The following is a 27,902-nucleotide window of genomic DNA, read 5'->3' as shown; positions in this document are numbered from 1 at the left end:
GGCACTGCGTTTGAAGGTAAGCCTTGAAATACATTCACAAGTACACCTCCAATTGACTTAAATTATGTCAATTAGCCTATCAGAAGCTTCTAAAGCCATGACATCATTTTCTGGAATTTCCCAAGCTGTTTAAAAGCACAGTCAACTTAGTGTATGTCAACTTCTGACCCACTGGAATTGTGATACAAGTTAAATAATAAGTGAAATAATCTGTCTGTCAAAAAATGTTGGGGAAATGACTTGTGTCATACACAAAGTAGATGTCCTAATCAACTTGCCAAAACTATAGTTGGTTAACAAGAAATGTGTGGAGTGGTTGAAAAATGAGTTTTAATGACTCCAGCCTAAGTGTATGTAAACGTCCGACTTCAACTGTAGGTTATGACTAGATGATGGTTAGTTTATATAAGTGTTTTGAAACTTAGCATTTTCCCTTGAACATCCTGCTTCAGAGAATCTTCATAGTCATTTCCTATTTCCTATTTTTATATGTGGACCTGACAGAGACAGTGGAACATTTTGTGGTGTTTTGACAATTGAATATTCAATATTTTGCCTTTGGAAATTCATTTAAAAATCTTTAATCATTGTAATGTCATTATTTCATAATGTAAAATAAATAAATAATCGAACACCGCGAATTTTTTTATCGAACCAAAACCAAAGCGACATCAAAAAGCAGTAATTGCTCAGCACTAGATGTCTGTCACATCAGAGAGGAAGAGGGAGAGAGAGCCCAACTCCACGGATAATCTGTCTCCCTCCAGCAGGTGGCGTTTTTCCAATGAAAGGATACGCGGGAGCTAGACGGCCCGCGATGCTGATTTGTGGTCAACGACTCCCATTGTCAGGGCGGCGGAGAGACATGTATCTTGCCAGTATATTCATAATCTTCGGTCACATTATTCACCAGGTACATTTGAAGCCATGATACACGGGATATTAGCATGAATGACAGCCAACCAGACCAGCCAATCTGAGGATGATTTAAGTGCTAACAGGAGCCAATAGAAGTAGATTTGGGCGTGAATAGATGTTTTTGTCCACTGGAAAACATTTTAAGAATCGTGACTCCCTGTGACTGGACCATTCTTCACGACTGAAACCCAACGCATTTGGGATATAGTGCTTCATATGTATTAAATATATAGCTAGCTGAGTTATAAACCGTTCCACTATTTAGCTTGATAGGATTGAAATGCTACATTTTCGGTCTTCGGTAGTGCTCAAGGAGTTGTTTAATTCCAACCTGAAGCGCCCTTTGACAGGTATAGCCAGAAATACATCACCATCAGTCGCGTATTGCTTTAGCACCGCCTGTACAGATGTCAGATCTGTGCCCAAAGTAAAGTGTCTCCAGCATGCGGTTGGATGGAGAGATTCGCCATACACTACCAACGGCCACGGAAATCGGAAGCTCTCCACCAAGAGCGATGACGGTACGGCCCCACCGCCAACGGACACCAAAAATGACACCGCCACCAAGGAGGCAGCTGCCGAAAAGTGAGTACCGTTAGCTAGCCGGTACAGCTGATAAAGCTATGAAATTATACTTACCAGTGGGGAGGCTCTATGCAGAATAATCACATGGACTGAGTCAAGCAAGCTAGATTGGTTTCTAATGAGATGCAATACATTATGCAGTCCTTATTTGTCTACAGATGTTAACCTGACCTGTGTGTCCTTACAGTTTCAGTTCTTGAAGCGTCAAAGAGACCCATATTACACCAGGCCTGCACACCTGTGCAGCGTCTTTGCTTTTGGTGTTGATACAGCTAGGAGGATGCATGCATAGATAGGCCTAGCACCTCATGAAATTCATCACGCAGAAGGTTATGCATTAAATTCATTTAGAAGGTCATGCGTTAATTTGGGATGTTATGAAATTATATTGTCTATGAAACAGCACCGTTATAATGTTATTATAACAGTAATAGCCTATAATGACATGACTTTAGAACAGTTAATATCTGGCATGAATATTTGTAAAGCCAGGTACGCTCCTTCAGGCCTTAGCCTATATCAGAAAGGGATTTTCATTTTTTTCATCAATGACACCTGGATGTCGGTCATCAAGCTGTGATTTTTTTTAAATGTTTGCTGCAACTCTAGAGAAAGCTCTCTCCATCTGTTCTCTCTGTTATGAGTGTCATTCTACATGAATACAGAACAGCCTCTGTCATTCTATAGTCTCTTGCAGGCTATATAGCATGGTAATAATGGCATGATAATAACAATTGTTGGGTGTTTCAACAACTTGTAAGTTCTGGACACATCGCTACATTGAAAATCTCCATTTGAGTTGGCATATCATGAGTATATTATCAGATAGTGAGTATTTGTTCTTGCCGTGTTAGGCCACCTGATAAAGGAGGCTATTTATTTTACTGCCCTCCTTTGCCAAAGGCAACTGTCCAATATTAGTGCTGTCCATGGTGGCAGGGACCACTTTGCTATTTAAAAAGACCTGTGTTAAGGGTAGGCTATTGAATGACCATTATGAGCAAATCATTTGATCAAATCTCCTCTCAGCCAATCTTGCAGAGTTGCAGGCACTTTAGAATCCTAGAAGTCTATTACCATGGAGACAGTCTCAGATCTGCCACTGCAGACTGGGCAGAATGGTGCTTACTGCATCAGAATGAGTAGCTTGGCATTTTGGATCTAGTGTGACAGTCAGTGGGGATTTGGGAATGGGGATGGATGTCATCTAGGGGGCTACCATTTTGGATCTAGTGTGACAGTCAGTGGGGATTTGGGAATGGGGATGGATGTCATCTAGGGGGCTACCATTTTGGATCTAGTGTGACAGTCAGTGGGGATTTGGGAATGGGGATGGATGTCATCTAGGGGGCTACCATTTTGGATCTAGTGTGACAGTCAGTGGGGATTTGGGAATGGGGATGGATGTCATCTAGGGGGCTACCATTTTGGATCTAGTGTGACAGTCAGTGGGGATCTGGGAATGGGGATGGATGTCATCTAGGGGGCTACCATTTTGGATCTAGTGTGACAGTCAGTGGGGATTTGGGAATGGGGATGGATGTCATCTAGGGGGCTACCATTTTGGATCTAGTGTGACAGTCAGTGGGGATTTGGGAATGGGGATGGATGTCATCTAGGGGGCTACCATTTTGGATCTAGTGTGACAGTCAGTGGGGATTTGGGAATGGGGATGGACATCATCTAGGGGGCTACCATTTTGGATCTAGTGTGACAGTCAGTGGGGATTTGGGAATGGGGATGGGGGATTTGGGAATGGGGATGGACGTCATCTAGGGGGCTACCATTTTGGATCTAGTGTGACAGTCAGTGGGGATTTGGGAATGGGGATGGACGTCATCTAGGGGGCTACCATTTTGGATCTTGTGTGACAGTCAGTGGGGATTTGGGAATGGGGATGGATGTCATCTAGGGGGCTACCATTTTGGAATGATAATGGATGTGGCTTTGCATAGGCTACAGTGTATATTCCCGATGACCGTCTCTTTGACAAAGGATCAGTTTCCTAGCATTTAGGCCTAGCTTTAATATGCTTGGTGGGATCTTAGGAATGGAGGGATCTTACACCCAATTTAGATGTGAAATCATTAGGCCATACCAACTAGTCTGATTGGGGTAATGTTAGTTTATTGCATAATTTCTCACTGCAAAAACATGACTCGGCTAACAATACACTGCTGCCAAAGCATTCCCATCCTCTTGTGCAGCTGTCACACGTGGGCATTGCTACTATTGCCCAAGTCGGTGGCTTTAATTTGAGCATCGTGTCATTGTCACCAATAACTCTTTGACCCTGGGAGAGCTGGTTACAGCGAACAGTAATACAGTAGCCCCAGAGAGGAACACGATAAGATAGTTCTCTCTCTAGACCCAGTTTCTAATCATACATCACATTTGATGGCTCAATTTGATTCAATCTCCCACAGAGGGTTACAGGTATCCTATCCTAATCCTACTCAGTCGGCAGGGTAGCCTAGTGGTTAGAGCGTTGGACTAGTAACCGGTTGCAAGTTCAAACCCCCGAGCTGACAAGGTACAAATCTGTCGTTCTGCCCCTGAACAGGCAGTTAACCCACTGTTCTCATGCTGTCATTGAAAATAAGAATTTGTTCTTAACTGACTTGCCTGGTTAAATAAAGTTAAAATAAAGTCAACAGTATGTTGTGAATGGAGTCCCTCTTATGAGAAAAACAAAATAGTCACATGATAATGGGGACAGGAACTCCTGAGTTTACTCATGCATTTTACTGCAGATGGGTGTAGAGTCGGCCTTGGCTATTAATGCTGCCAGGAATAGGCTCGCTCTCTCCGTCACATCCAGTCAGTTTGCTTTTTCACAGAAAACAAATGCATCTACTGGTAATGATATGCCTCATTGCCCACAGCTTAGCAGGCACCCTTCTTGTTTTATCCAATAGTCTATTTGCTTTCACTGGTGTCAAACCAGCTTTAGTAAATCAAATCAAATGGATTTATATAGCCCTTCGTACATCAGCTGATATCTCAAAGTGCTGTACAGAAACCCAGCCTAAAACCCCAAACAGCAAGCAATGCAGGTGTAGAAGCACGGTGGCTAGGAAAAACTCCCTAGAAAGGCCAAAACCGAGGAAGAAACCTAGAGAGGAACCAGGCAATGTGGGGTGGCCAGTCCTCTTCTGGCTGTGCCGGGTGGAGATTATAACAGAACATGGCCAAGATGTTCAAATGTTCATAAATGACCAGCATGGTCGAATAATAATAAGGCAGAACAGTTGAACATTATTGACAACAACAACATCCCGCGTCAGCTTAGGTTCAGTTACAGATACACAAACATTAGGCCTAGTCAGTCCAAATGGGTCCTCTGCTGGAAGGTAGCCAAGGTAGGTCTATAGCTTTGTGCCTAGAGCAGAATTATCAATACAATGTCTGGTCAATTTAAAGGTTTTTCCTTTTCTGGTTTTGCCCTGGGTTGCATTGTGTTAACGTGTGCAGCTGCAGAATATTGTGAGTGAAAATAGATTGAGTCGTTCAGACACTGCCCTGACTCAGATTGAGTTTTGTGGTTCCCTCCTGTCAGCAGACTATTGGAGGTAGTGAAACCAGGTTGATAAATTGGGTTGAATAAAAATGGTTGCGAAATAGACTCCAAGTTGGTTAATGTTTGTGTCAGGTGCAACATATTCACCAGAGCTCTGCCTTGAAGTTGCAAGCATTTAGGCCTATGACCATGTGATTACTGTCATCTCAAGAATTACAGGCTAACCCACACATTAATTCAATAATTATATTTTGCATAGATTGTTCATATCATTTGGTCACAGTTTAAGTAGTCACTCTGCCTTGTTTTTGCTTATTGAACTCAACTGAACTCCAGTGTATAAATAGCACAGTAGATGGAACACACTGACTGTAGGCAGTGTGCGGTTGGACGCCGAGGGTTAGGCTATATGGCGGGCTCCGTGCAGGGCTTCCGACGAGGCACTCTCTCTACATGCTGCACACAGTTGAACTCACAAAGCTGCACGGAGATACAGGTCGAGGCAGTGGAGGGGGGAAGAGAGGGGAGGGAGGAAGGCCAGCTAAGGCTGGGTGAGAATGAATTAACGGAGCAGCATCAGCACCAATCCAGATGTTTCACACCTCCTTGTAGCCTGCCTGTTGGGACTTCCTACTATCCTGGGGTGAGGGCAAGGGCTTGGAGACATGAAGCAGAGAGGGTGATGTCCATATGGGCAGTTTAGAACACAACACACGTCCTCAGTTGTTATGTTTTGTTTTACGCTGTGCTTTGCTGGAAGGGTATAATGATGATTTTTTTCCAGGTTCTACCATGCCATGGTTTTCACTGTTGTTCTGCAGTGTTGGATGTGTCCTAAATATCGAGCGTGTATGTTAATCCATGAATCTGTGTGTCTTATCAGTAGGCCGATCTGCTGGATGATGATGATGATGCACTACGTCACTTAGTTTGTTCTAATGCCACTCACTTACTCTGCATATTTTCTCTCCTTTTTCGTTTGATCCGCTGGCTTTGCCTTGGTGTGTAAGTATATGTCTCAATTTATTCATTCATTCTCGTGTAGATGTACTGTGGTGTTTCCAGGCTAAGCCTTGCGGCTGCTGTGTGCTCTCTCTTCAATTCTCTACCTCGAAGTGTCCTCAGCCTCTACAAGCGACCGCGCTTGACTTCCCCAGCCGTCCCACCGACCTGTTTGTTCCAGCGTTCCTCTCTGGCAGGCATCAGCAATCCAGAAATGACTCCAGAAATGGACCAAGGACCACAATCAAATAGGCCTTATCAAATCATTTGTCATGGAAATGATAAAGGATCGTAATCATTTAAAGTAGGACTCAAAACATACGAATACGGCTTAAACAACCTCCAAACTGGAAGAGATCCTTTTAAACACCAACAAACTGGAAGAGATCCTTTTAAACAACAACAAACTGGAAGAGATCCTTTTAAACACCAACAAACTGGAAGAGATCCTTTTAAACAACAACAAACTGGAAGAGATCCTTTTAAACAACAACAAACTGGGAGAGATCCTTTTAAACAACAACAAACTGGAAGATACAGTGCAGTGTCCGGAGTCTGAGTCATTCCTGGGTAGCTGATGAGGGGTTTGACCCTCTACCAAAGTAACTTTTTATCTGTTTTTAAACGTTGTGACGTCTTCTTAATCGCTAGGGCAGGCTACGGAGCTGGGTTACTATAGCTCTATTGCCTGTCTGTCCCATGATGCATTGCGGGACTGACTGAGCCTGAGCTCCCACCCACCTCCCTCAGAGATCCTATGTGGTGTATGGTGGATCATGATGAAATACATACACCTCGTTTAGGCCTAACGACAGTATTCCACCTATCTATCTACCTCTAACATACTGTACTAACTCTCCTCTCCCGGAGTGAGTGGAACAGATTTGGAGCTGCTATGCATAATACCAGTCTGTAAATAGACTAATGACTCACTTCAAGCCCCCGAGTATTAGCTAAAACTTGACACTATAATTTGTAACTGATTTGCATGTATTTAAATTGACATAAAACTAACAAAGTCTACCTTATTTATGATTGAAGATCCATGCAAACAAGATATTGTCTATAAATAATTCTCTAAACTCTCCTTGAACTATCAGACTGGTGTTTTGGAAGCAGGGTTCAAACCCTTTCCTTAAATCTGGGGCTGTAACGTGAAATACTCACCACCTCTCCTCTACAGTATTATAGCTAGTTAATCCCGGCCCCCTGCTGCTGTTCCCTATTGCCTTTAGAGAACCCTGGCCATTCCTCACTCTCTGTGTGTGTGTGTGTGTGTGTGTGTGTGTGTGTGTGTGTGTGTGTGTGTGTGTGTGTGTGTGTGTGTGTGTGTGTGTGTGTGTGTGTGTGTGTGTGTGTGTGTGTGTGTGTGTGTGTGTGTGTGTGTGTGTGTGTGTGTGTGTCAGGAGAAGGAAGGCAGGCATCCTGCCCAGTCTGGAGGATCTACTTTTCTACACCATCGCCGGGGGCGCTGAAAAAATCCCGGCTCACAAATTCACCACAGTGAGTGTCAGACCAGAGCCAAGCAGGCAGCCACATGGTTGGGCCAGATGGATGGTAGTATAGCAATGGTGCCTGCTGTGTCATGTTTACTGCCACAGCCTTATACGGTATATCTGAATATAATGTTTGTTACTACTCTGGCTGTACCAGGAAGCAATAGCTCACTCATGTATGGCCCCTTGCTCGGGGTGACATTTATAGAATTAGATTCTTGTCAGATTAGAATGAATTCTATTTCTATGGTGAAATGTTGATCTACTGCTATCTGGCCTTATTGGTCTTGACATTTACATTGGATCCTTCAAGAAATATAGCGTAATATGCCATTCAATTGTCAAGTTATAACCTTGTGTATAAGCATTACAAACATAATACATGTTTGTAAATGTAATAAACATGATAATCGTCAGCCCCCTGACACGAGCCATGCTTTCTGCAGGCGCTAAAAGCCACAGGGCTTCGGACCGGAGACCCCCGACTGAAGGAATGTATGGAGAACCTGAAAGTCATCATGAAGACCACGTCAGACGGAAACCTGGACCGACACCTCTTCAAGAAGTAAGACAGTCTAGTACTGGGATGTAGAACAGACGCTAGAAGTACGGTAATGTTTATCTAGACGTCTCCAAGAAGTAAGACACTCTAGAGCTGGGTTCTATAACAGGTTAGTTCCAGAACACTCTAGACACTCGACCTAGAATAGAAGGCTTTAGGGGTCTTTTGATATGTCAAGCACTGGTCATCATTTAGTCATTTGTGTGCCTCCTTTATTTAAACACAGTTCGTGCAGGGCCATAACTTATTCAGGTTCCTTAGAAGTATTTGCTCAATGCATTTCAAGTCATTAATTATTCATAGTAGTTCAGGCTTTATAAGGACACATGTCATAGCCTAGTCCTTTCAGATTGCCACGGTCATATCAATCCCCTTCATTTTAAAATATCCTTGTTACAAAAATAATGAATGGCAATTTGTTAAGAGACTCATCTCTACGATCACAAGAACTGTCCTTTCCAGATCAGCTGATATTTGCTTTAAAAAGATTGTTTCTGTTTACAACCCTAGGACATACCATGTGACATAGCACACATAGCCCAGTGACCGCTTGAGAAAGCACTCTGTAGGCAAGCCACCCTGCAGGATACAGATCATAAGACAACACACTAGGAGCTAAACAAACATGCTAGGAGCTGCAGTAGCTTTGACTGGGAGCCATCTGGGAGGCAACGATTTATAGGCAAGAGAAACCTATACAGTAAACACACCAGTGGGCGCATACAGTAGCATGGATAGGACAGGGTAAATAGCTATCTGATTTTATACAGTAGCAGGGATAGGACAGTGTAAATAGATATCTGATTTTATACAGTAGCAGGGATAGGACAGGGTAAATAGATATCTGATTTTATAAGGTAGCAGGGATAGGACAGGGTAAATAGATATCTGATTTTATAAGGTAGCAGGGATAGGACAGGGTAAATAGATATCTGATTTTATACAGTAGCAGGGATAGGACAGGGTAAATAGATATCTGATTTTATTCAGTAGCAGGGATAGGGCAGGGTAAATAGATATATGATTTTATAAGGTAGCAGGGATAGGACAGGGTAAATAGTAATCTGATTTTATACAGTAGCAGGGATAGGACAGGGTAAATAGTAATCTGATTTTATACAGTAGCAGGGATAGGACAGGGTAAATAGATATCTGATTTTATACAGTAGCAGGAATAGGACAGGGATTTTATACAGTAGCAGGGATAGGACAGGGTAAATAGATATCTGATTTTATACAGTAGCAGGGATAGGACAGGGTAAATAGATATCTGATTTTATACAGTAGCAGGAATAGGACAGGGTAAATAGTAATCTGATTTTATACAGTAGCAGGGATAGGACAGGGTAAATAGACATCTGATTTTATACAGTAGCAGGGATAGGACAGGGTAAATAGATATCTGATTTTATTCAGTAGCAGGGATAGGACAGGGTAAATAGTAATCTGATTTTATACAGTAGCAGGGATAGGACAGGGTAAATAGATATCTGATTTTATACAGTAGCAGGAATAGGACAGGGTAAATAGACATCTGATTTTATACAGTAGCAGGGATAGGACAGGGTAAATAGATATCTGATTTTATACAGTAGCAGGGATAGGACAGGGTAAATAGATATCTGATTTCATACAGTAGCAGGGATAGGACAGGGTAAATAGATATCTGATTTTATACAGTAGCAGGGATAGGACAGGGTAAATAGATATCTGATTTTATACAGTAGCAGGGATAGGACAGGGTAAATAGATATCTGATTTTATACGGTAGCAGGGATAGGACAGGGTAAATAGATATTTGATTTTATAAGGTAGCAGGGATAGGACAGGGTAAATAGATATCTGATTTTATAAGGTAGCAGGGATAGGACAGGGTAAATAGATATCTGATTTTTGTAACAATACAGAGGCGGATGCAAGATGCAAGCAACAATGGTTTAATGAATGTAGTTCACAGCAGCAACAGGACAGACAGACTGTACTCAGACGGAATCCGACCCAGGGAATCGGGTGCATCTTCCGATGATAGCGTGCTGAGAAAACCAGGGGAGTGTGTCCGGATGAGTAGGAAGGAGCACAGCAGATAATCCACACAAGAGAAGAGCACGGACACACGACACAACCTCAGGGAAGAAACAACGATCTGACAACAAGAAACACTGGTTACAGAACATATAAAGGGAAGATAAGTGGTTCCAGCTGGCGCAGACAATCAGGCCGAGATTGGGAACCACGCCCACACAAACACGGGAGAGAGAGAAAGAGAGAGGGAGGCAGTGGATTCATGAACCGTGACAATACCCCCCCCCCCCTAGGAACGCCTCTTGGCGTTCCCAGGTGAATTTACCTGTCGATTGAAATCATCGATAAGGGAGTGATCCAGAATGTCCCTAGCAGGTACCCAACTTCTCTCCTCCGGGCCGTAACCCTCCCAGTCCACCAGGTACTGGAATCCGCGTCCCCTCCTTCTAGAGTCCAAAATACGATTGACAGAAAAGGTGGTTTCCCCATCAACAAGTCGTGGCGGCGGGGGAACCGGGACCGGCGGGTTAATGCGTGCCTGAAACACAGGTTTTATTTTAGACACATGAAAGGTAGGATGAATTCTCCTATACGCCGGAGGAAGCTTGAGCCGAACCGCCACCGGACTAATGATCCTGGTGACTTTGAAAGGGCCGACAAATTTGGGGGCAAGCTTGTTCGAAACGGATCGGAGTGGAATGTTCTTAGTAGAAAGCCACACTCTTTGGCCAACGACGTATACCGGAGGCTTCGACCGGTGGCAATCGGCCTTAGCCTTGGTGCGCGCCCCCACCCGGAGAAGAGTCTCACGGGCTCTGCTCCATGCGTGACGGCACCTCTGGATGAAAGCGTGAGCGGAGGGAACAGTGACCTCGGACTCCGTACTGGGAAAGATAGGTGGCTGGTAACCTAAACTACACTCAAACGGAGAGAGACCCGTGGCTGCCACTGGCAACGAATTGTGAGCGTACTCAACCATAGAGAGTTGTTGACTCCAGGAAGAGGGATTCTTAGAAACCAAACATCGCAACACTCTTTCCAAATCTTGGTTGGCCCTCTCCGTTTGACCGTTGCTCTGGGGATGAAACCCTGAAGACAGGCTGACACTCGCTCCCAGTAACCTACAAAACTCTTGCCAAAACTTGGACACAAATTGGGGCCCCCGGTCAGAAACTACGTCCATCGGCAGGCCATGTAAGTGAAAGACGTGATCCACGACAGTTACCGCTGTCTCCTTGGCAGATGGTAATTTAGGCAAGGGAATAAAATGAGCCTCCTTCGAGAACCGGTCCACCACGGTCAAAACAACCGTCTTGCCCTGGGAGGGCGGGAGGCCGGTAACAAAATCTAGCGCGATGTGGGACCAGGGTCTCGAAGGGACCAACAGCGGTTGGAGTAACCCATCTGGGGGTCGATTAGAAGTCTTCCCAGTGGCACAAACCGAGCAAGCCAAGACAAAACTGTGAATGTCACGAGCCATCAGTGGCCACCAAAAGCGTTGCTTAACCAAAAAGCTAGTGCGGCTGACTCCTGGATGACACGCTACGTTGGAGCAGTGCCCCCACCGAATAACATCGGACCGACACCCCTCCGGCACAAACAACCGATTAGGCGGACAACCGGGCGGAGGCGTTACCCCTTCTAAGGCCGTTTTGACCCTCGATTCAACCTCCCATGTGAGTGTGGAGACCACTAGGGTCCCGGGTAGGATGCACTCGGGAGTGGATGGGCGTTCGGAATGGTCAAAAATGCGAGAAAGGGAATCGGGTTTGACATTCTTGGAACCCGGGCGATACGAGAGAGAAGTCAAAACGTCCGAAAAGAGTGCCCACCGCGCCTGCCTGGAGTTGAGTCGCTTGGCGGTTCTGATATATTCCAAATTCTTGTGATCGGTCCAAACTATAAAAGGTACCCCCGAACCCTCTAACCAATGGCGCCACTCCTCCAGTGCTAACTTCACTGCCAACAACTCTCTGTTGCCAATGTCGTAGTTGCGTTCCGCAGGTGATAACCGATGGGAAAGGAACGCGCAAGGGTGCATCTTGTCGTCAGAAGAGGAACGTTGGGAAAGTACCGCACCTACCCCCACCTCTGAAGCGTCCACCTCCACCACGAACTGACGCGAGGGATCGGGAGCTATGAGGATGGGAGCCGAAACAAAGCGGCTCTTGAGTTTGGCGAATGCAGCCTCGGCTGTATCGGACCACCTGAACGTCACTCTGGGGGAGGTTAAGGCGGTAAGAGGAGCGACTATCTGGCTAAAGTTGCGAACGAAACGCCGGTAGAAATTGGCGAATCCCAGAAACCTCTGTAGGGCCTTACGGGAATCTGGGCTTGGCCAATCCACCACAGCCTTAACCTTGTCAGGATCCATGCAATTACCTTCAGTCGAGACGATGTAACCTAGGAATGGAACGGATTGTGCATGAAAAATGCATTTCTCCGCCTTGACAAAAAGTCCATTCTCCAACAACCTCTGAAGCACTCGTCTGACGTGCTGAACGTGTTCCTGGAGAGAAGAAGAAAAAATCAGTATGTTATCCAGGTAAACATATATGAACTGATCAATCATATCTCTCAGCATGTCATTGACGAGTGCCTGGAAAACCGCTGGGGAGTTGGATAGCCCAAAAGGCATGACCAAATATTCGAAGTGCCCTCTGGGGGTGTTAAACGCGGTCTTCCATTCGTCCCCCTCCCTTATGCGAACCAAATGATATGCATTACGTAAATCCAACTTAGTGAACACGGATGCTCCCTGTAACCTTTCAAAGGCTGAGGACATCAACGGTAAGGGATAGGTATTCTTCACTGTGATGTTATTCAACCTACGGTAATCAATGCAAGGACGCAGAGATCCGTCCTTCTTCCCCACAAAGAAGAACCCCGCCCCCGCTGGAGAAGAAGAAGGACGAATGAATCCAGATGCCAGAGAACCAGAGATGTATCTCTCCATAGCCTCCCTCTCAGGAACAGAGAGTGAATATAACTTGCCTTTAGGCGGAGACTCACCTGGCAATAATTCTATTGCACAGTCATAGGGACGATGCGGAGGAAGAGAAGCAGCACGGGACTTACTGAACACCTCCTTCAGGTCGAGGTATTCAACGGGCACGTTAGACAAATCCACTGCCTCCTCTAGAAACACAGAATCAGACACAGACGAACAAGCAGACACTAAACAGGACTCAAGACACTTGTTACTCCACATGGATATAGAGTTATGACCCCAGTCAACTCTGGGGTTGTGTTGGGTGAGCCAAGGGTGGCCGAGAACTAATGGTGCAAGGGGTGAGTCCATGAGTAGGAATGATAGTGTCTCAGTGTGATTGCCAGAAGTGATGAGTGTGATAGGTTCAGTGGTGTGAGAAATGTTGGGGAGTTCTTGACCATTGAGAGCGTTGACGGATATCTTGTGCGTGAGTGAGGTGATAGGGATCTGGAGTTTGTGAGCGAGCTTGAAGTCCATGAAATTACCCTCTGCTCCTGAGTCCAGTAAGGCTTGGGTGTCGTGCGTGTGGGTGGCCCATCTTAGTCTTACCGGGAGGAGAGTAGATGATGAGGTCTTCTCTGTGGTGACACCACCCGATAGTAGCTTCATGTTTACTACCGGGCCTGATCTTTTACCGGGCAGGAGTGGATAAAGTGGCCCGCTCTACCACAGTAGAGACAGAGTCCTTGGGATCTCCGCCTCTCCCTCTCTTCCCGGGAGAGGCGTGCTCTCCCCAGCTGCATGGGTTCGTGAGCGGAGGCTGAACTGGCCGTGTTCCCGCCGCTGGCATGCCAGCCCTCCGTGTCGTTATACGGTCTGTTAGGGCATGCTCGGCGGCCAATACGACTCAGACGAGCGTCGACCCTCAAGGCTTGTTCCACTAGTCCATTTAAACTCCTGGGAAGGTCCAAAACATAAATCTCCTTCTGGATCCGGTCCTCCAGCCCATGCAGGAACATGTCCCACTGCGCCTCCTCGTTCCACTGACACTCTGCGGCCAGAGTGCGGAATTGGATGGAGTATTCCGATACTGAACGGTCTCCTTTGCGAAGGTCAGCGAGTAGTCTGGCCGTCTCCCTACCCGCCACGGCCCGATCGAAGACCCTTCTCATCTCCTCGGAGAGTGTCTGGAAAGAGGTGCAGCATGGGTCCTGGTTCGCCCACACCGCCGTTCCCCAAAGAGCCGTTTTGCCTGATAGCAGTGTGAGTACGAATGCTACCTTAGACTGTTCACGGTTGAAGGTCCGTGGCTGCAACGAGAAATGCATGGAACATCTCGTAAGAAAAGCTCTGCAATAGTCAGGATCACCTGAATAACCCTCTGTTGTCGGTAGCCGTGGCTCTAGCTGGGAATCCGGCTCTGGCGGGGCGGGTTGAACTGCCGGTGTAGGTGGCGCAGCGGAACCCCTCAGATGTTGCAATTGTTGGGTCAGCTGGGATACCTGCGTCGCAAGGGCTTGTACTGCCCGACCTGTGCTGGAGATGTTCTCCTCTTGTTGATCCATTCTCGTGATACTGCGGGAAATGAATTTGGTCAGACTCGTTGAACTCGCTGCATCCATGGTCTGGTCAGATCGTTCTGTAACAATACAGAGGCGGATGCAAGATGCAAGCAACGATGGTTTAATGAATGTAGTTCACAGCAGCAACAGGACAGACAGACTGTACTCAGACGGAATCCGACCCAGGGACTCGGGCGCATCTTCCGATGATAGCGTGCTGAGAAAACCAGGGGAGTGTGTCCGGATGAGTAGGAAGGAGCACAGCAGATAATCCACACAAGAGAAGAGCACGGACACACGACACAACCTCAGGGAAGAAACAACGATCTGACAACAAGAAACACTGGTTACAGAACATATAAAGGGAAGATAAGTGGTTCCAGCTGGCGCAGACAATCAGGCCGAGATTGGGAACCACGCCCACACAAACACGGGAGAGAGAGAGAGAGAGAGAGAGAAAGAGAGAGAGGGAGGCAGTGGATTCATGAACCGTGACAGATTTTATTCAGTAGCAGGGATAGGACAGGGTAAATAGATATCTGATTTTATTCAGTAGCAGGGATAGGACAGGGTAAATAGATATCTGATTTTATTCAGTAGCAGGGATAGGACAGGGTAAATAGATATCTGATTTTATACAGTAGCAGGGATAGGACAGGGTAAATAGACATCTGATTTTATACAGTAGCAGGGATAGGACAGGGTAAATAGACATCTGATTTTATACAGTAGCAGGGATAGGACAGGGTAAATAGATATCTGATTTTATACAGTAGCAGGGATAGGACAGGGTAAATAGACATCTGATTTTATACAGTAGCAGGGATAGGACAGGGTAAATAGACATCTGATTTTATACAGTAGCAGGGATAGGACAGGGTAAATAGATATCTGATTTTATACAGTAGCAGGGATAGGACAGGGTAAATAGATATCTGATTTTATTCAGTAGCAGGGATAGGACAGGGTAAATAGATATCTGATTTTATACAGTAGCAGGGATAGGACAGGGTAAATAGATATCTGATGTCATATAACATCTTAAACAAATCTATGAGCTAATTCCTCACAGTTTTGTACAATAACAATGTAGTAATATATTCCATTTAGCAGATGCTTTGATCCAAAGTGACTTGCATGCATAGAGTTTCTTATTGGTGGCCCCAGCGGGTATTGAACCCGTGACCCTGGCATTGCAAGTGCCTTGCTCTTCCAACTGAAGCACACAGGGCTCCATGTGTTACACTAGTCATGAGGAGACTCTGGTACCGGACATAAACACCACTGTCTCCTTTTCTCTCCCAGGTGTGTCCAGAGCAACATCGTGCTGCTCACCCAGGCCTTCAGGAAGAAGTTTGTTATCCCCGACTTTGTGTCCTTTGCCTCCGAAATCGACGCTCTCTATGAGAATGCCAAAAACCTGGGAGGGGGACAGGTGGGTGAGGGAGAGGCCCCGGGGTCAGTGAGACTGCATGGTGATGGTGGTGATGATCATTTCCTGATTAAATGCCCATGGGGAATGGTAAGTGTTGATATGTTGCCTTCTTCTTTGCTGCGTAGGTGGCTGACTACATTCCCCAGCTGGCAAGGTTCAGCCCGGACCTCTGGGCCGTGTCCATATGCACTGTGGATGGACAAAGGTACAGCAGCTATAGTCATGTTTCACATGCAGTAAACATGTAGTAGCCTACATTTGTGTTTCTACTGTTAAGATGGAACACTTTCCATTTGGATGTACAGTATAGTGTCCCTGTCAAACTGCTTACAGCAGCATTGTGACAATGACATACACTGTAAAGTAGCTAATTAGTTACCCTACATAATGAGACATTCTTTCGTATTGTTTACATTTTCCTTTGCTTATTGCCTTTATCTCCTGGTCCTCTCCCCCCACTCATCCCCTCTCTCCATCCCTTCTGCTCTCTCTCCATCCCCTTCTGCTCTCTGTCCATCCCCTTCTGCTCTCTCTCCATCCCCTTCTTTAGACACACAGCGGGTGACACCAAAGTCCCGTTCTGCCTGCAGTCGTGTGTAAAGCCTCTGAAGTACGCCATCGCCGTGAACGAACACGGGACAGAGTATGTACACCGTTTCATCGGCAAAGAGCCCAGCGGTCTGCGCTTCAACAAACTATTCCTTAACGAGGAAGGTGAGGGTCACACGTATAAAGATATACAATACTAGAGTGGCTGGTGCCGTAAAACCTACAGAGCTCCAGAATGAGATTCTGTAATTCTATGGTCGCAGGCAGTACCGGTTTGTCTGGAGCCCCTCTGCTCGCTGTTTGGCTGTTAATTTCACACGCAGAACGCAGAACAGAGGTGTTCGTTACAATGTAGTACTGCTCAGGTGGTCCTATTTTACTTCAAACCTAGCATACCCTGTGAAAAGATTTTGTCCTTTCATAGAATCATTTATATATTGTATACATACATTGGACAAGGCAGTTGTCCGGGTTGATTGAGAGAAAGTAGTCCCTCTGGGTGGGTTGTCATGTGATTCAATGCAAGGTGATCCAGCCTGTGGTGCAGTCTGTTGCCATGGTACTGTTATGTAATCTTAATGAGAGGTGTTGGTGCAGCCGGATAGAATCAGTACAGAATCAGTACAATGTCCATACGCTCTACTCCATCTGCAATAGTCTACAGTAGACCTGGAGAATAACACCAACCTCATGTATCATATCTTTAAAGCTGGAATCCGTACTCTGTGAAACGGCCACGTCCGCTTGCGATATTACAACAACAAAGAAATGACTTCAAACAACGAGCCCAGTTTCATTCCGTCTGTCATCGTTATGCAATGTGATCTTTTTTTTACCACTCGGTTTCATCAACGAAACGAAAGCAATGACAACAGTGTCAATGTTTCACTTCCTGTGGATTTCGGCTTCACGTATGAAGCCCAGGCAGAAGCTATATGGAGAGCAGCAGTTGTCAAGCTCTCTCAAATCAAGCCTTGTCTGTTTCTAATCAAATCGAGGCAATGTAACTCATTGCTCTGATTGCTGTGTTGGTTGGCAAATGATGCTATCTGAGCTCTGTAGATTGTGACTCTGGTTTAGTACAGGGTTTCAGTAAATCCCAGGTCGGTTTTCGGTTTTGATGCACTCTCTCCCATTGGTCATGTTATCTAATCCGTTTATGCAAACTGCTAGCAGGGGTAGGAATGTTGTTTCTTCCTGTTTTTTTGTGTGTGATTGCATAAGGAGATTCAAAAGGGTTTAGGGGAAGGAAAGGGGAAGTGGCATAACACAAGAGACCTACAGTACAGCTCGTACTGGGCTGCGAGTTCATGGCTGTGTTCCTCAATATCACTAGTATGGTCTTTAGACTACAAAAGGCAGCCGTGGTTCCATCAGCATTCATTCATTATCCATCTGATTTGTTATTCTGCTCCTTTCCTCACTTCAAGTTCAAAGTTAAATCAAAGTTGCATGATCTTGGGCATATTTGCCTCTCACCTTGAATGTGGTGAGTAGTGTGTGGTGATTGTGAAGAAAATGTAACCTTGCTGTGTATTGAACGTATACTCTGTCCACTGCATTTGTAAACGTGTTGTAATGTAACACACACTGATTTCCACAGATAAACCACATAACCCTATGGTTAACGCCGGCGCTATCGTGTGCACGTCCCTCCTAAAGGTAAATAACGTTTGAAGTTCAGATAATAATGTATGCTTTTTGGAGGGGGAAACATTGGTTGACCCGTGCCTTTGTTCAGTACAGTGGGTAGTTGTACCAATACTAGGCTACATAATACATGAGGTCAATTCTGTACGTACCTTGTTACCTCTGGAGTGACAAAGTTGCATTGAATTACATTTGAAATACATTAAATAACAGGGGGGGGGGGACTGCATTGCTTTAGCCAGATTACCAGTTTGCACTGTATTGTATATGGAGAGATTAAGACTATAGATCATCAGTGAGCTGCCTGCCTATCAGTTATGCACATAGACAGCACTAGCGTGTCAGGCAACAAGCCTCAGATTGGTCTAACTGTAACGGTTCTCGTCTGTCGAAGGAGAAGCGGACCAAAATGCAGCCTGGTGGTTATTCATGTTCTTTAATAAATGAACGAGACATGAAATAACGAACGTGAAAACCTATACAGCCTATCTGGTAAACACAGAGACAGGAACAATCACCCACGAAATACTCAAAGAATATGGGCTGCCTAAATATGGTTCCCAATCAGAGACAACGATAAACACCTGCCTCTGATTGAGAACCACTCCAGACAGCCATAGACTATGCTAGATACCCCCACTAAGCCACACACCCAACACCTAACAACACCCCAAGACAAAACACACCACAATAAACCCATGTCACACCCCGGTCTGACCAAATAAATAAAGACAAACACAATATACTACGACCAGGGCGTGACACTAACCAGCCCAGCCATATAGATAAAGCTATACATTTAATCATGGGTAAAACTGCTTTGGTATATGAATGAAAGATCAACATGTGGGTGTGTTCTGTGCGTCCATCGCCTGCTTAAATCTTGTGTTTTTGACCAGGCAGAGGCAAAGCTAACCGGGCTGGCTATTGGCTGAGGGGAGAAGAACATCTTTGCTATTGGCTATTAGTCAGGAAGTGATGTTAGAAATAGCTTAATAATTCAAGAGCACAACTGTCTGCCTTAGATGAAGACAGTTGTAGGCACTAGCTTACCACCTTCAAAACAAGACTAGCACTTATATCCATATTTCAACGTAACATGGCACACGGACCCAGATAGATGAGGCCTGGCTACTCATCAATCTCAACCGCAACCAAGTCAAGTTACTGAATGAAGCCTTGAGTTTTCCTGTCTGTTTTGATTTGGGGTTGAACTCTGATGGAAAGGTGCCGTATGATTAGCCTGTCTAAGAGTTTATAGGAGTAACACCTATACGGAATAACAACTCTGTAGTAATTAGTGTTAACGATTTATTTTATTGATACTTGTATGATACTGTACACTATGTACTCAATATGGTACATAGTACAGTACATAAAATATTACACCTAGGATCTTAATTTGAGCCAGTTTGCAACAGCAGGAAAATAATCCTGCAGCAACAGGAAATGTGAATTATAATTATAATTTTGTAGGGGTTGATACAGTTTTTGTTCTGGCAAATCAAGTCTTGACATTTTAAAGTGGAAATGACGAACTTTAGAAGCCTTTTTAAACCCTTAATACACTACAAGTTTGCATTGTTTTCCTGCAGTGAGTGATAAAAGTAGGATCCTACATCTGTAGCCTATCAATAATTTGGTTATTTGGATGGCAGTCATTTGACTTGACGGGGTAATGATGTGGTATCTTTCTACTTCAAATCTCATTTATAACCTTAAACCAATCACTGTATAGGTTGCTAATGGTGAGCTCAATAATCAATCCACTGATTGGATGCCCCCACATTCTAATTCTAATCGAATGTAGTCAGTAATATAGACCAGATCTGCCTCTCTCAAAGTGTGGTTCCCGTATGGTAAATCTGGGACTAAACTATGGGAACGTTGTAATGTATTTTTGAAGCCTCGTTTGTGGTTTATTTGTTGTCGCATATTTTACAGCATTAAGATCTGTGGGAAATTATGACCACTGCCACAGATCAATGACGTTGGTAATTCTTTTACTTAAATTATTTCCCCCATTGAACAACATCTGGATTTGTAAGCTACAGTTGTAGTAGTTGCTATTTGTCACCTGCATTTTACAAACGGTTTACAAACTGCTTATAACCTGGATAATAAACAAAGGCAAAAAAACACGTTTTTCAAAATCATGATAGTACAAACATGCCATTTTGTTTTTAGATGATCGATTATTCGTGTTTTATTGTTTGAATGTATTTAACTGGTTTATTTGCACTATTTTGTATTATTAGAGTTAAATATACAGTTTCCTTTCTGTAGTACCTCCTCTCCTCAGCTTACACTCCATATCCCAGAAGTCAGTGTGTTCCACAATATTAAGGAGGACATCACTAATTAATCTGCACATATAGATCCATAACCTTCTACATCACACAGGATCAGCCACACACTAGCAAACATCACTAACTTTCAACAGACACTCAAGACACCCCTACAGTACATAGGCTACTTGCACTACTACAGATTAACTTCACGAATGCCTGTCTATGCAGAATTGCAGATAGAAGGAATTGCATTTACCTGTGGTGCGTTTTATCCCCATAACAGTCTGGTATAATGGCCTACACATTGTTTTCCTGATTGTCTTTTGGTAGATTATTTTCTCATTTCAAAACCCTTGACTCTTAAATTAGTGATTTATTTCATCTCCATCTAGCTACTTGCCCAGTAATCCTAAATACTTTTTATATTAAGGACTAAATGTATTTTCTTTAGGGTACATGCTGTTTTTTTCTAATGATTATTGCTAGATTTTGTAATGATATTGGTAATTTGATCTAGGAATAATTTGAATTTGTCATAAGGTATTCCCACTAGCTAGGCAATATACAATATACTGTACATCTAATGAATGTAGTCATTCATACTTATGTGATCTTCTGTTTCTCTTTTAGCAAGGGGCAAGCAATGCTGAGAAATTTGATTATGTAAGTAACGCTACCCAGTTCTTTTATGTTTAGCCCGACGCTGCGCTGACTTGTTTGAGATGATCGTCTTTGTTATGATGGGTACACTTTGTGACCTTTTGGACTTTGTATTGCAGGTCATGAACTTCATGAACAAGCTAGCAGGAAACGAGTATGTGGGTTTCAGCAATGCCACGTGAGTTCTCAAGATGAAGAACTGGGGTTGTGGTTTGGTTCAGCACCTTGGGCTCACCACCATTGGCCAGGTGCCATGCCTTAGTTATTCATCAGTGTTGTTTTCATCAATCGCATTTTTAGTACGATTATCAGTTTCAAACAGTACTTTATTCTGCTTTTAGAATAACATCACAAAAACAACAACCATAGAGATACATCTTGATCTGGACAACATCAAAAACCATAGGGGAAGTAGGGGTTCTGAATTCATACAATTCTCAAAAGTAGTCAACTGTAGTCTTGTGTTAGCAGACCTATATAGCGAGCGTTTTTTGTTTTTGTTGCACCGCCACCGCCCTCACCCCCAAACGACTTCCCGCGGCTATGTCAACAACTAATAGCGGCTATGTCAACAACACAAATAGCTTTACTGGTTTGGAAAGTAGAATTGGATTCCAAATTGGAATTGAACTTAGTTGAAACAGAACTCCAAACTCCGAATGTTCCAGGTGAACTAACAACACAACTCTCTGCACCCAGATTCCAGTCAGAGAGGGAGTCTGGAGATCGGAACTTTGCTATTGGCTACTACCTGAAGGAGAAGAAGGTTGGCGACAGCTGAAACAAGCGCACACATTGTACATCAATCAAATGTACCTTTCCTCGATCACTGAAGACATTTTTACTAGGCATTGTCTGACTGTAAAATCAAATCACTTTTGTTTCTTTCTAGTGCTTTCCAGAGGGGACAGACATGACCTCCATTTTAGACCTCTACTTCCAGGTGAGTATTTTGTATTTGGCAGCAGCTACTCTTCCTGGGGTCCAAACACATTAAGATACTTACATCACACATAAAACAAAAAGATAAAACAGTATTCACATAACATTATTACACCACTACATATCTACAGTACAAAATGTCTAATACCACCATGCAACAATATTACAATGTACGTGTGTGCTTGCGTGTGTGTGTGTATTGCGGGTCTGTACCTGTGTGTGAGTCTCTTCACAGTCCCTGCTATTCCATAAGGTGTATTTTCATTCGTTTTTTAAATCTGATTCTACATCAGTTACCTGACTTGGAATAGAGTTCCATGTAGTCATGGCTCTATGTAGTACTGTGCGCCTCCCATAGTCTGTTCTGGACTTGGGGGTTGTGAAGAGACCTCTGGTGGCATGTCTTGTGGGGTATGCATGGGTGTCTGAGCTGTGTGCTAGTAGTTTAAACAGACAGCTCGGTGCATTCAGCTTGTCAACACTTTACATGCATATTATTGATGTTAGCTTTCTCTGTACATTTTAAGGCTAGCCGTGCTTCCCTGTTCTGAGCCAATTGTAATTGTCTTAAATCCCTATTTGTGGCACCTGACCACACGACTGAAAAGTAGTCCAGGTGCCTGTAGGACCTGCCTTGTTGATAATGTTATTAAGAAGGCAGAGTAGTGCTTTATTATGGACAGACTTCTCCCCATCTTAGCTACTGTTGTATCAACACGTTTTGAACATGACGGTTTACAATCCAGGGTAACTCCAAGCAGTTTAGTCACCTCAACTTTCTCAGTTTCCACATTATTCGTTGCAAGATTTCGGGTTTAGTGATTGATTTGTCCCAAATACAATGCTTAAAAGTTTTTGAAATATTTCGGTCTAACTTATTCCTTGCAACCCATTCTGAAACTAACTGCAGCTCATTGTTAAGTGTTTCAGTTATTTCACTCGCTTTCGTAGCTGACGTGTGTAGTGTTGAGTCATCTGTATACATAGACAACACTGGCTGTGATGAGTGTATGTATGTATGTATGGTGAATTGGTGTGGGAATCAAGTGAGCATTTTTTCTCTGAGTATGGTTCAAGTTTGAAGCTGTATCATTTCAATGGAGAAACATCCTGTTTGTGTTTTTCTCACTCTTGTCAGCTGTTATCCCCGATGGTATATGAACAGTCTTCTATTCTACTCTAGCTGTGCTCCATCGAGGTGACCTGTGAAAGCGCTAGCGTCATGGCAGCCACCCTGGCCAACGGCGGCTTCTGTCCAATCACAGGCGAGCGCGTCCTGGGCCCGGAGGCGGTTCGGAACACCCTGAGCCTCATGCACTCATGTGGCATGTACGACTTCTCGGGACAGTTCGCTTTCCACGTGAGTCTCCCACGTTCCTTCCTTCAATACTTGTATTTGTTCATTTGACAGAGACCATGTACAACAGACTTTGCGCCAGATTTGAGTTAGAATTCCCATTTCAAGTCCCCCCCCTAGTTTAGCATTGTTTCCTACTGTCTGTTTGGCCTGCTGCTCTTTGTCGTTGTTCCCACTGTGTCTCCAGTCTGCCACCGTTTAAGCATTACACATTACACTGCAGTTCCTACTCCGTGATGTTTGTCCATCCACTGCTGTTCATTTATTGCTGTCATGTTTTGACACTGTTGTCTGCACTCCCTGTTAACCTCTTCCTCTGTGCTGTCTGGCAGGTTGGACTTCCAGCGAAGTCGGGCGTGGCAGGGGGCATCCTGCTGGTGGTGCCCAACGTCATGGGTATCATGTGTTGGTCCCCGCCACTGGACAAGCTGGGTAACAGTGTACGAGGAATCCAGTTCTGCACGGTACGAGAAGCTGACCATTTTCACTCTGTTGTCTCTCTGTCAGTGATCTAATTCATTGATTGATTGATGATTAGAAAACCAGCAGAAAGCTTGACAGGGATTTGCTCTGTTCCAGGATCTGGTGTCCCTTTGCAACTTCCACAACTACGACAACCTGAAGCACTTTGTCAAGAAGCTGGATCCTCGCAGGGAGGGCGGAGACCAAAGGGTGAGTCGAGTTTTACTGGGAGCCTCTCGCTCCTTCTCTGCTCTTTTTCTACTTCCCTACGTTCCCCAAGGTGCCTCCATGTACATGTAGTCCACGTATTCCCTTGAAAAGGCTGTCGTTGGACTGAGTGTTTATTTTTTAAAGCAACAGTGCCATCCACTGGACGATGCTTGATAGTGCTAAAGGAAAGTGGTTGACGTGCAAACTGACCCCAGCTGCCTCTGTTGTCTTTCAGGTGAAGTCGGTCATCAATCTTCTCTTTGCTGCGTACACTGGCGATGTGTCTGCACTGAGGAGGTACACAGCACTGCATTATCTTCATGTTGGCCAACAAGGCCTTGACAATAAACCATGAAAGGAAATATGTCATGTTTTGACATCTTTGGAGAGTAAATTCCAAATCTGTCCCTGTGTCAGAGAGAGACCTTGTGAGGTTTCCCTGTGTGTCTACTTGGGGACTAGAGGTGGTGTGTGCGCTATTTTGGCTGCTGTACTGTGCTCATCACTGTCCTTCTGTGGAATGTGTCCAGGTTTGCTCTGTCTTCCATGGACATGGAGCAGAGGGACTATGACTCCAGGACAGCCCTCCATGTGGCTGCAGCAGAAGGACATGTGGAGGTGGTCAAGTTCCTGTTGGAGGCATGCAGGGTCAACCCTGTTCCCAAAGACAGGTGAGTTTAGATTCAATGGCCCCCAAAGACCCCCCAGTGTCTGTCAATGTAGCTAAGGTTCAATGTCTCCAATGGACGAGAAGACATATTTACAACCAGTGTCTTGTCTGTACTGTTTTCCATCCCACTTTTTTATGAGAGTACATGTCGGATAAGGAATGTCACGACAGGCCGAATGAAAACAGCAAATGTGTCAGTAAGCTTTCCAAATCTCAACAAACCAAAAACAAGATGGGGAAACTTGGAGCCACACAAGGATATGTTGTGTGTTCCTCCCGTTATGACTTGTGAAAGCATGCAATTTATTAGGCTACAGGTGAAATAAGTTATATTGAACTTCACAGGGTGGTAAAAGTGCATGGTGATGAGATTACCTCAATTACCTCGACTAACCGGTGCCCCCGCGCATTGACTCTGTACCACGCATTGACTCTGTAAAATGCACACATTTTATTTATGCAGATTTGAGAATATTTGTATGAAAATCTGTCGCCAATTGGATGGAAACGTAGCTCATGTAAAACGTGTCCATTTAAGAGCCGTGTTTTACAATGTCTCTTGTCTGTTCCATCAAGGTGGGGTAACACACCGATGGAAGAGGCAGTGCACTTTGGACACCACGACGTTGTGACCATGCTCCAGGACTACAACAACAAGTACAGTCCACCGGGGGGCGCCACTGAGGACAAAGAGAAGGAGATAGCGGAGAAGAACATTGACGGCCTACTATGAGCCAATTAATACTCTTATCTATCCATAGAAATGAAATAACTAGAACGGTTCCCATTGAAATTATATATATATATATATATAAATGTGATCTGAGAGGCTTGGTTCTTTCCAGTCATTCTATTTCTATGGCCCCATTAACTATCTGGAAGACTTACTGTAAGTGTGTGGTCCATTTGTCACGTCAGTGGTAGGTCACGTATACTGTCGATAGTACTGTATTTTTGATTTTGTATAAAAGTATTGTATTTCTGTCATTTGAAAGACGACAATGTGTTTAAAATATATATATATATATATATATATATTGACCTTTGACTTTTTCCCAGATGTTTTTAGTTTTTCGGTTGTTTCCTTTCGCTTCGCCTTTTATATGTCGTACTGCGCAATTCTCCCTCAGTGTGTGTCGGCACTATGTGGAATGTATTTTCTACATTTAAGTGCACAAAACATTTCTCTTTATGTACAACAGTGTGTAAAGTTAACGTGTACATTTATGTATTGTGTGTATATCCCTGAAATTAATATAATATCAGAGGTCGATGGATTCAGTGTAAATACTATTTTATCTGTAGTGAAATCAAGTGACTCTCACTGGCACAGCTTTTGAAGGAAATGGGTAAAAATGGGTCCACACACTGTGCATTAGGCTTAAGTTTGTCTCTATTGATGAGGCAGAATGCATGACATAAACTATTCCACATGTTCACAGATCTAGGGAGCCTGGTTGCAAATCTGTTTGTGCTGTATATAACACTGGCTATTCAGTTGGCTATACAGGCCAGACAGATCTGGGACCAGATTATCTATGATTTAAGACCTCCGGTCTTTTAATTTAGGCCCAGGAGCTTCATATGAATTCAAAGTATGGCATTATGTGGAATGAGTTGGTTTTGTTGGTTTGCTATTCGATAGCTAGACATTTTTGCACCTTTTTCTCCAAAATAACAAAAAAAAATTGTTTTTATTGATTGTTCTATAATCCTATTTTAATTTGGAGTAGAAAGGGGGTTATTTATTTAGGTGTCAGTCGAAGCTTTTCTGTACGTTTGCGCCACCTGATAATGAAGTCTAGTCGGCGACTTAAAAAAGAGAGAGGATATCACACGCCTCAGGAGCAATACAATACAAATTAAACCTGCCGCCATGTGCTCTTTACAGACATGTTCCCCACCTGTGCAAAGTCAAATTTTAGGGCAAAACATAAAACGCTTCGAAACATTGATTTATCACTTCATGAATACAGCTGTGTCAATGGTGTTACTATTATGATTTGTTACACGTTTTATTTATTTGTCAGATGTATTTTTGTTACATTGATTTCATCTTCAGTTATAGACAGTGCATTACACTTTAATGAATGTTTTTGTTTCAGAACAACTCCACAAAGGTGGACTTTAAATCTCGCCATACTCACCCAAATGCCTCGTTTGGGTAGAGATAAAATAGTTATCCTTATGGGCCTATATGAAAGCAGAACACTAAGACGATCCTACACACAGCTAATGGAGCACTTTTTATGCAGAGATACGCATATTGATTGTTTAACTTTTTAGAGTGTAAAAGTGTAAAATAACGTAAGGGTAGACTTGAAAAGTCAGGTTAGTTTGGTGAGAACTAGTCTGTGTGTATTTGTTTGTGTCATTGACTATGGGAGGGACAGCGACGACAAATCTGGTAATGACAGAGGACATTACCATCAAAATCTCAATTGCCATCAAAATCCCTACTCAATTGTGCTAAAAGTACTAAGGCAACCTGTGATTTGATGAATGGATATATTTTTATTGACTAACTCATCTCAAGTGTTCAGTGTTGCATTCATTGGATTTGACTTGACTTGGACTTCCCAGTCCCTGTTGTTCAGGAAGCCTTGTGCGTTTGAGTGTTTATTGTTCACATGTGTAGGTGCAGGTCATCTTCAACATTAGCTAATTATTTTGAATGTACCACAGGTGTATACTGATGTCATCAGTTTGTTTGTTTTCATTCAAGTATATGCGCTTCAGCTGAGTGTTGCAGGCAAATGAGAAATATTTATTTCAATGATCAAACAATGAATAAATATATAACTTTAAATATGGATATCTCCCTTTACTCCCAATCTATATTCTTGAATATAGGCATTGGGTATCTTCATTAATTAATTCCATAAATGTTACAAATTATCACCAAATTAACACCAAAGTATGAATTGTTTCCAGCACAGTGAGAACTACATGATTATTCCTACTGTCATTTTATTTACAGCGGCAGTTTATAATTTCATATACAGTGCCTTGCGAAAGTATTCGGCCCCCTTGAACTTTGCGACCTTTTGCCACATTTCAGGCTTCAAACATAAAGA

At 43.8% G+C, this 27,902-nt stretch overlaps 1 protein-coding gene across 2 annotated transcripts; it reads left to right on the top strand.

The window, feature by feature from the left end:
- The first annotated feature begins 846 nt into the window (after positions 1-846).
- On the top strand, positions 847-27,638 carry LOC135543569 (glutaminase kidney isoform, mitochondrial-like). 2 transcript variants are annotated; one of them, XM_064970945.1, is made up of 17 exons: positions 847-1,503; positions 7,432-7,528; positions 7,968-8,086; positions 15,905-16,034; positions 16,160-16,239; positions 16,585-16,748; positions 18,187-18,245; positions 21,155-21,187; positions 21,304-21,362; positions 21,884-21,950; positions 22,077-22,127; positions 23,310-23,486; positions 23,816-23,947; positions 24,063-24,155; positions 24,391-24,452; positions 24,686-24,826; positions 25,402-27,638. In XM_064970945.1, the coding sequence occupies exons 1-17, from the start codon at positions 1,199-1,201 to the stop codon at positions 25,556-25,558; spliced, it is 1,926 nt and encodes a 641-aa protein (XP_064827017.1). In that variant the 5' UTR covers positions 847-1,198; the 3' UTR covers positions 25,559-27,638. The 2 variants fall into 2 exon arrangements, with proteins under 2 accessions (XP_064827017.1, XP_064827019.1); XM_064970947.1 differs by lacking the exons at positions 847-1,503; positions 7,432-7,528; positions 7,968-8,086; ... (1 more) ...; positions 16,160-16,239; positions 16,585-16,748 and adding an exon at positions 17,830-18,072.
- Positions 27,639-27,902: the final 264 nt, after the last annotated feature.

Source organism: Oncorhynchus masou, chromosome 7 (genome assembly GCF_036934945.1).
Source record: "Oncorhynchus masou masou isolate Uvic2021 chromosome 7, UVic_Omas_1.1, whole genome shotgun sequence".
Taxonomy (NCBI): Eukaryota; Metazoa; Chordata; class Actinopteri; order Salmoniformes; family Salmonidae; genus Oncorhynchus; species Oncorhynchus masou.
The sequence above is the reverse complement of the archived record's forward strand: the minus strand, read 5'-3'. Positions and strand labels throughout refer to the sequence as shown.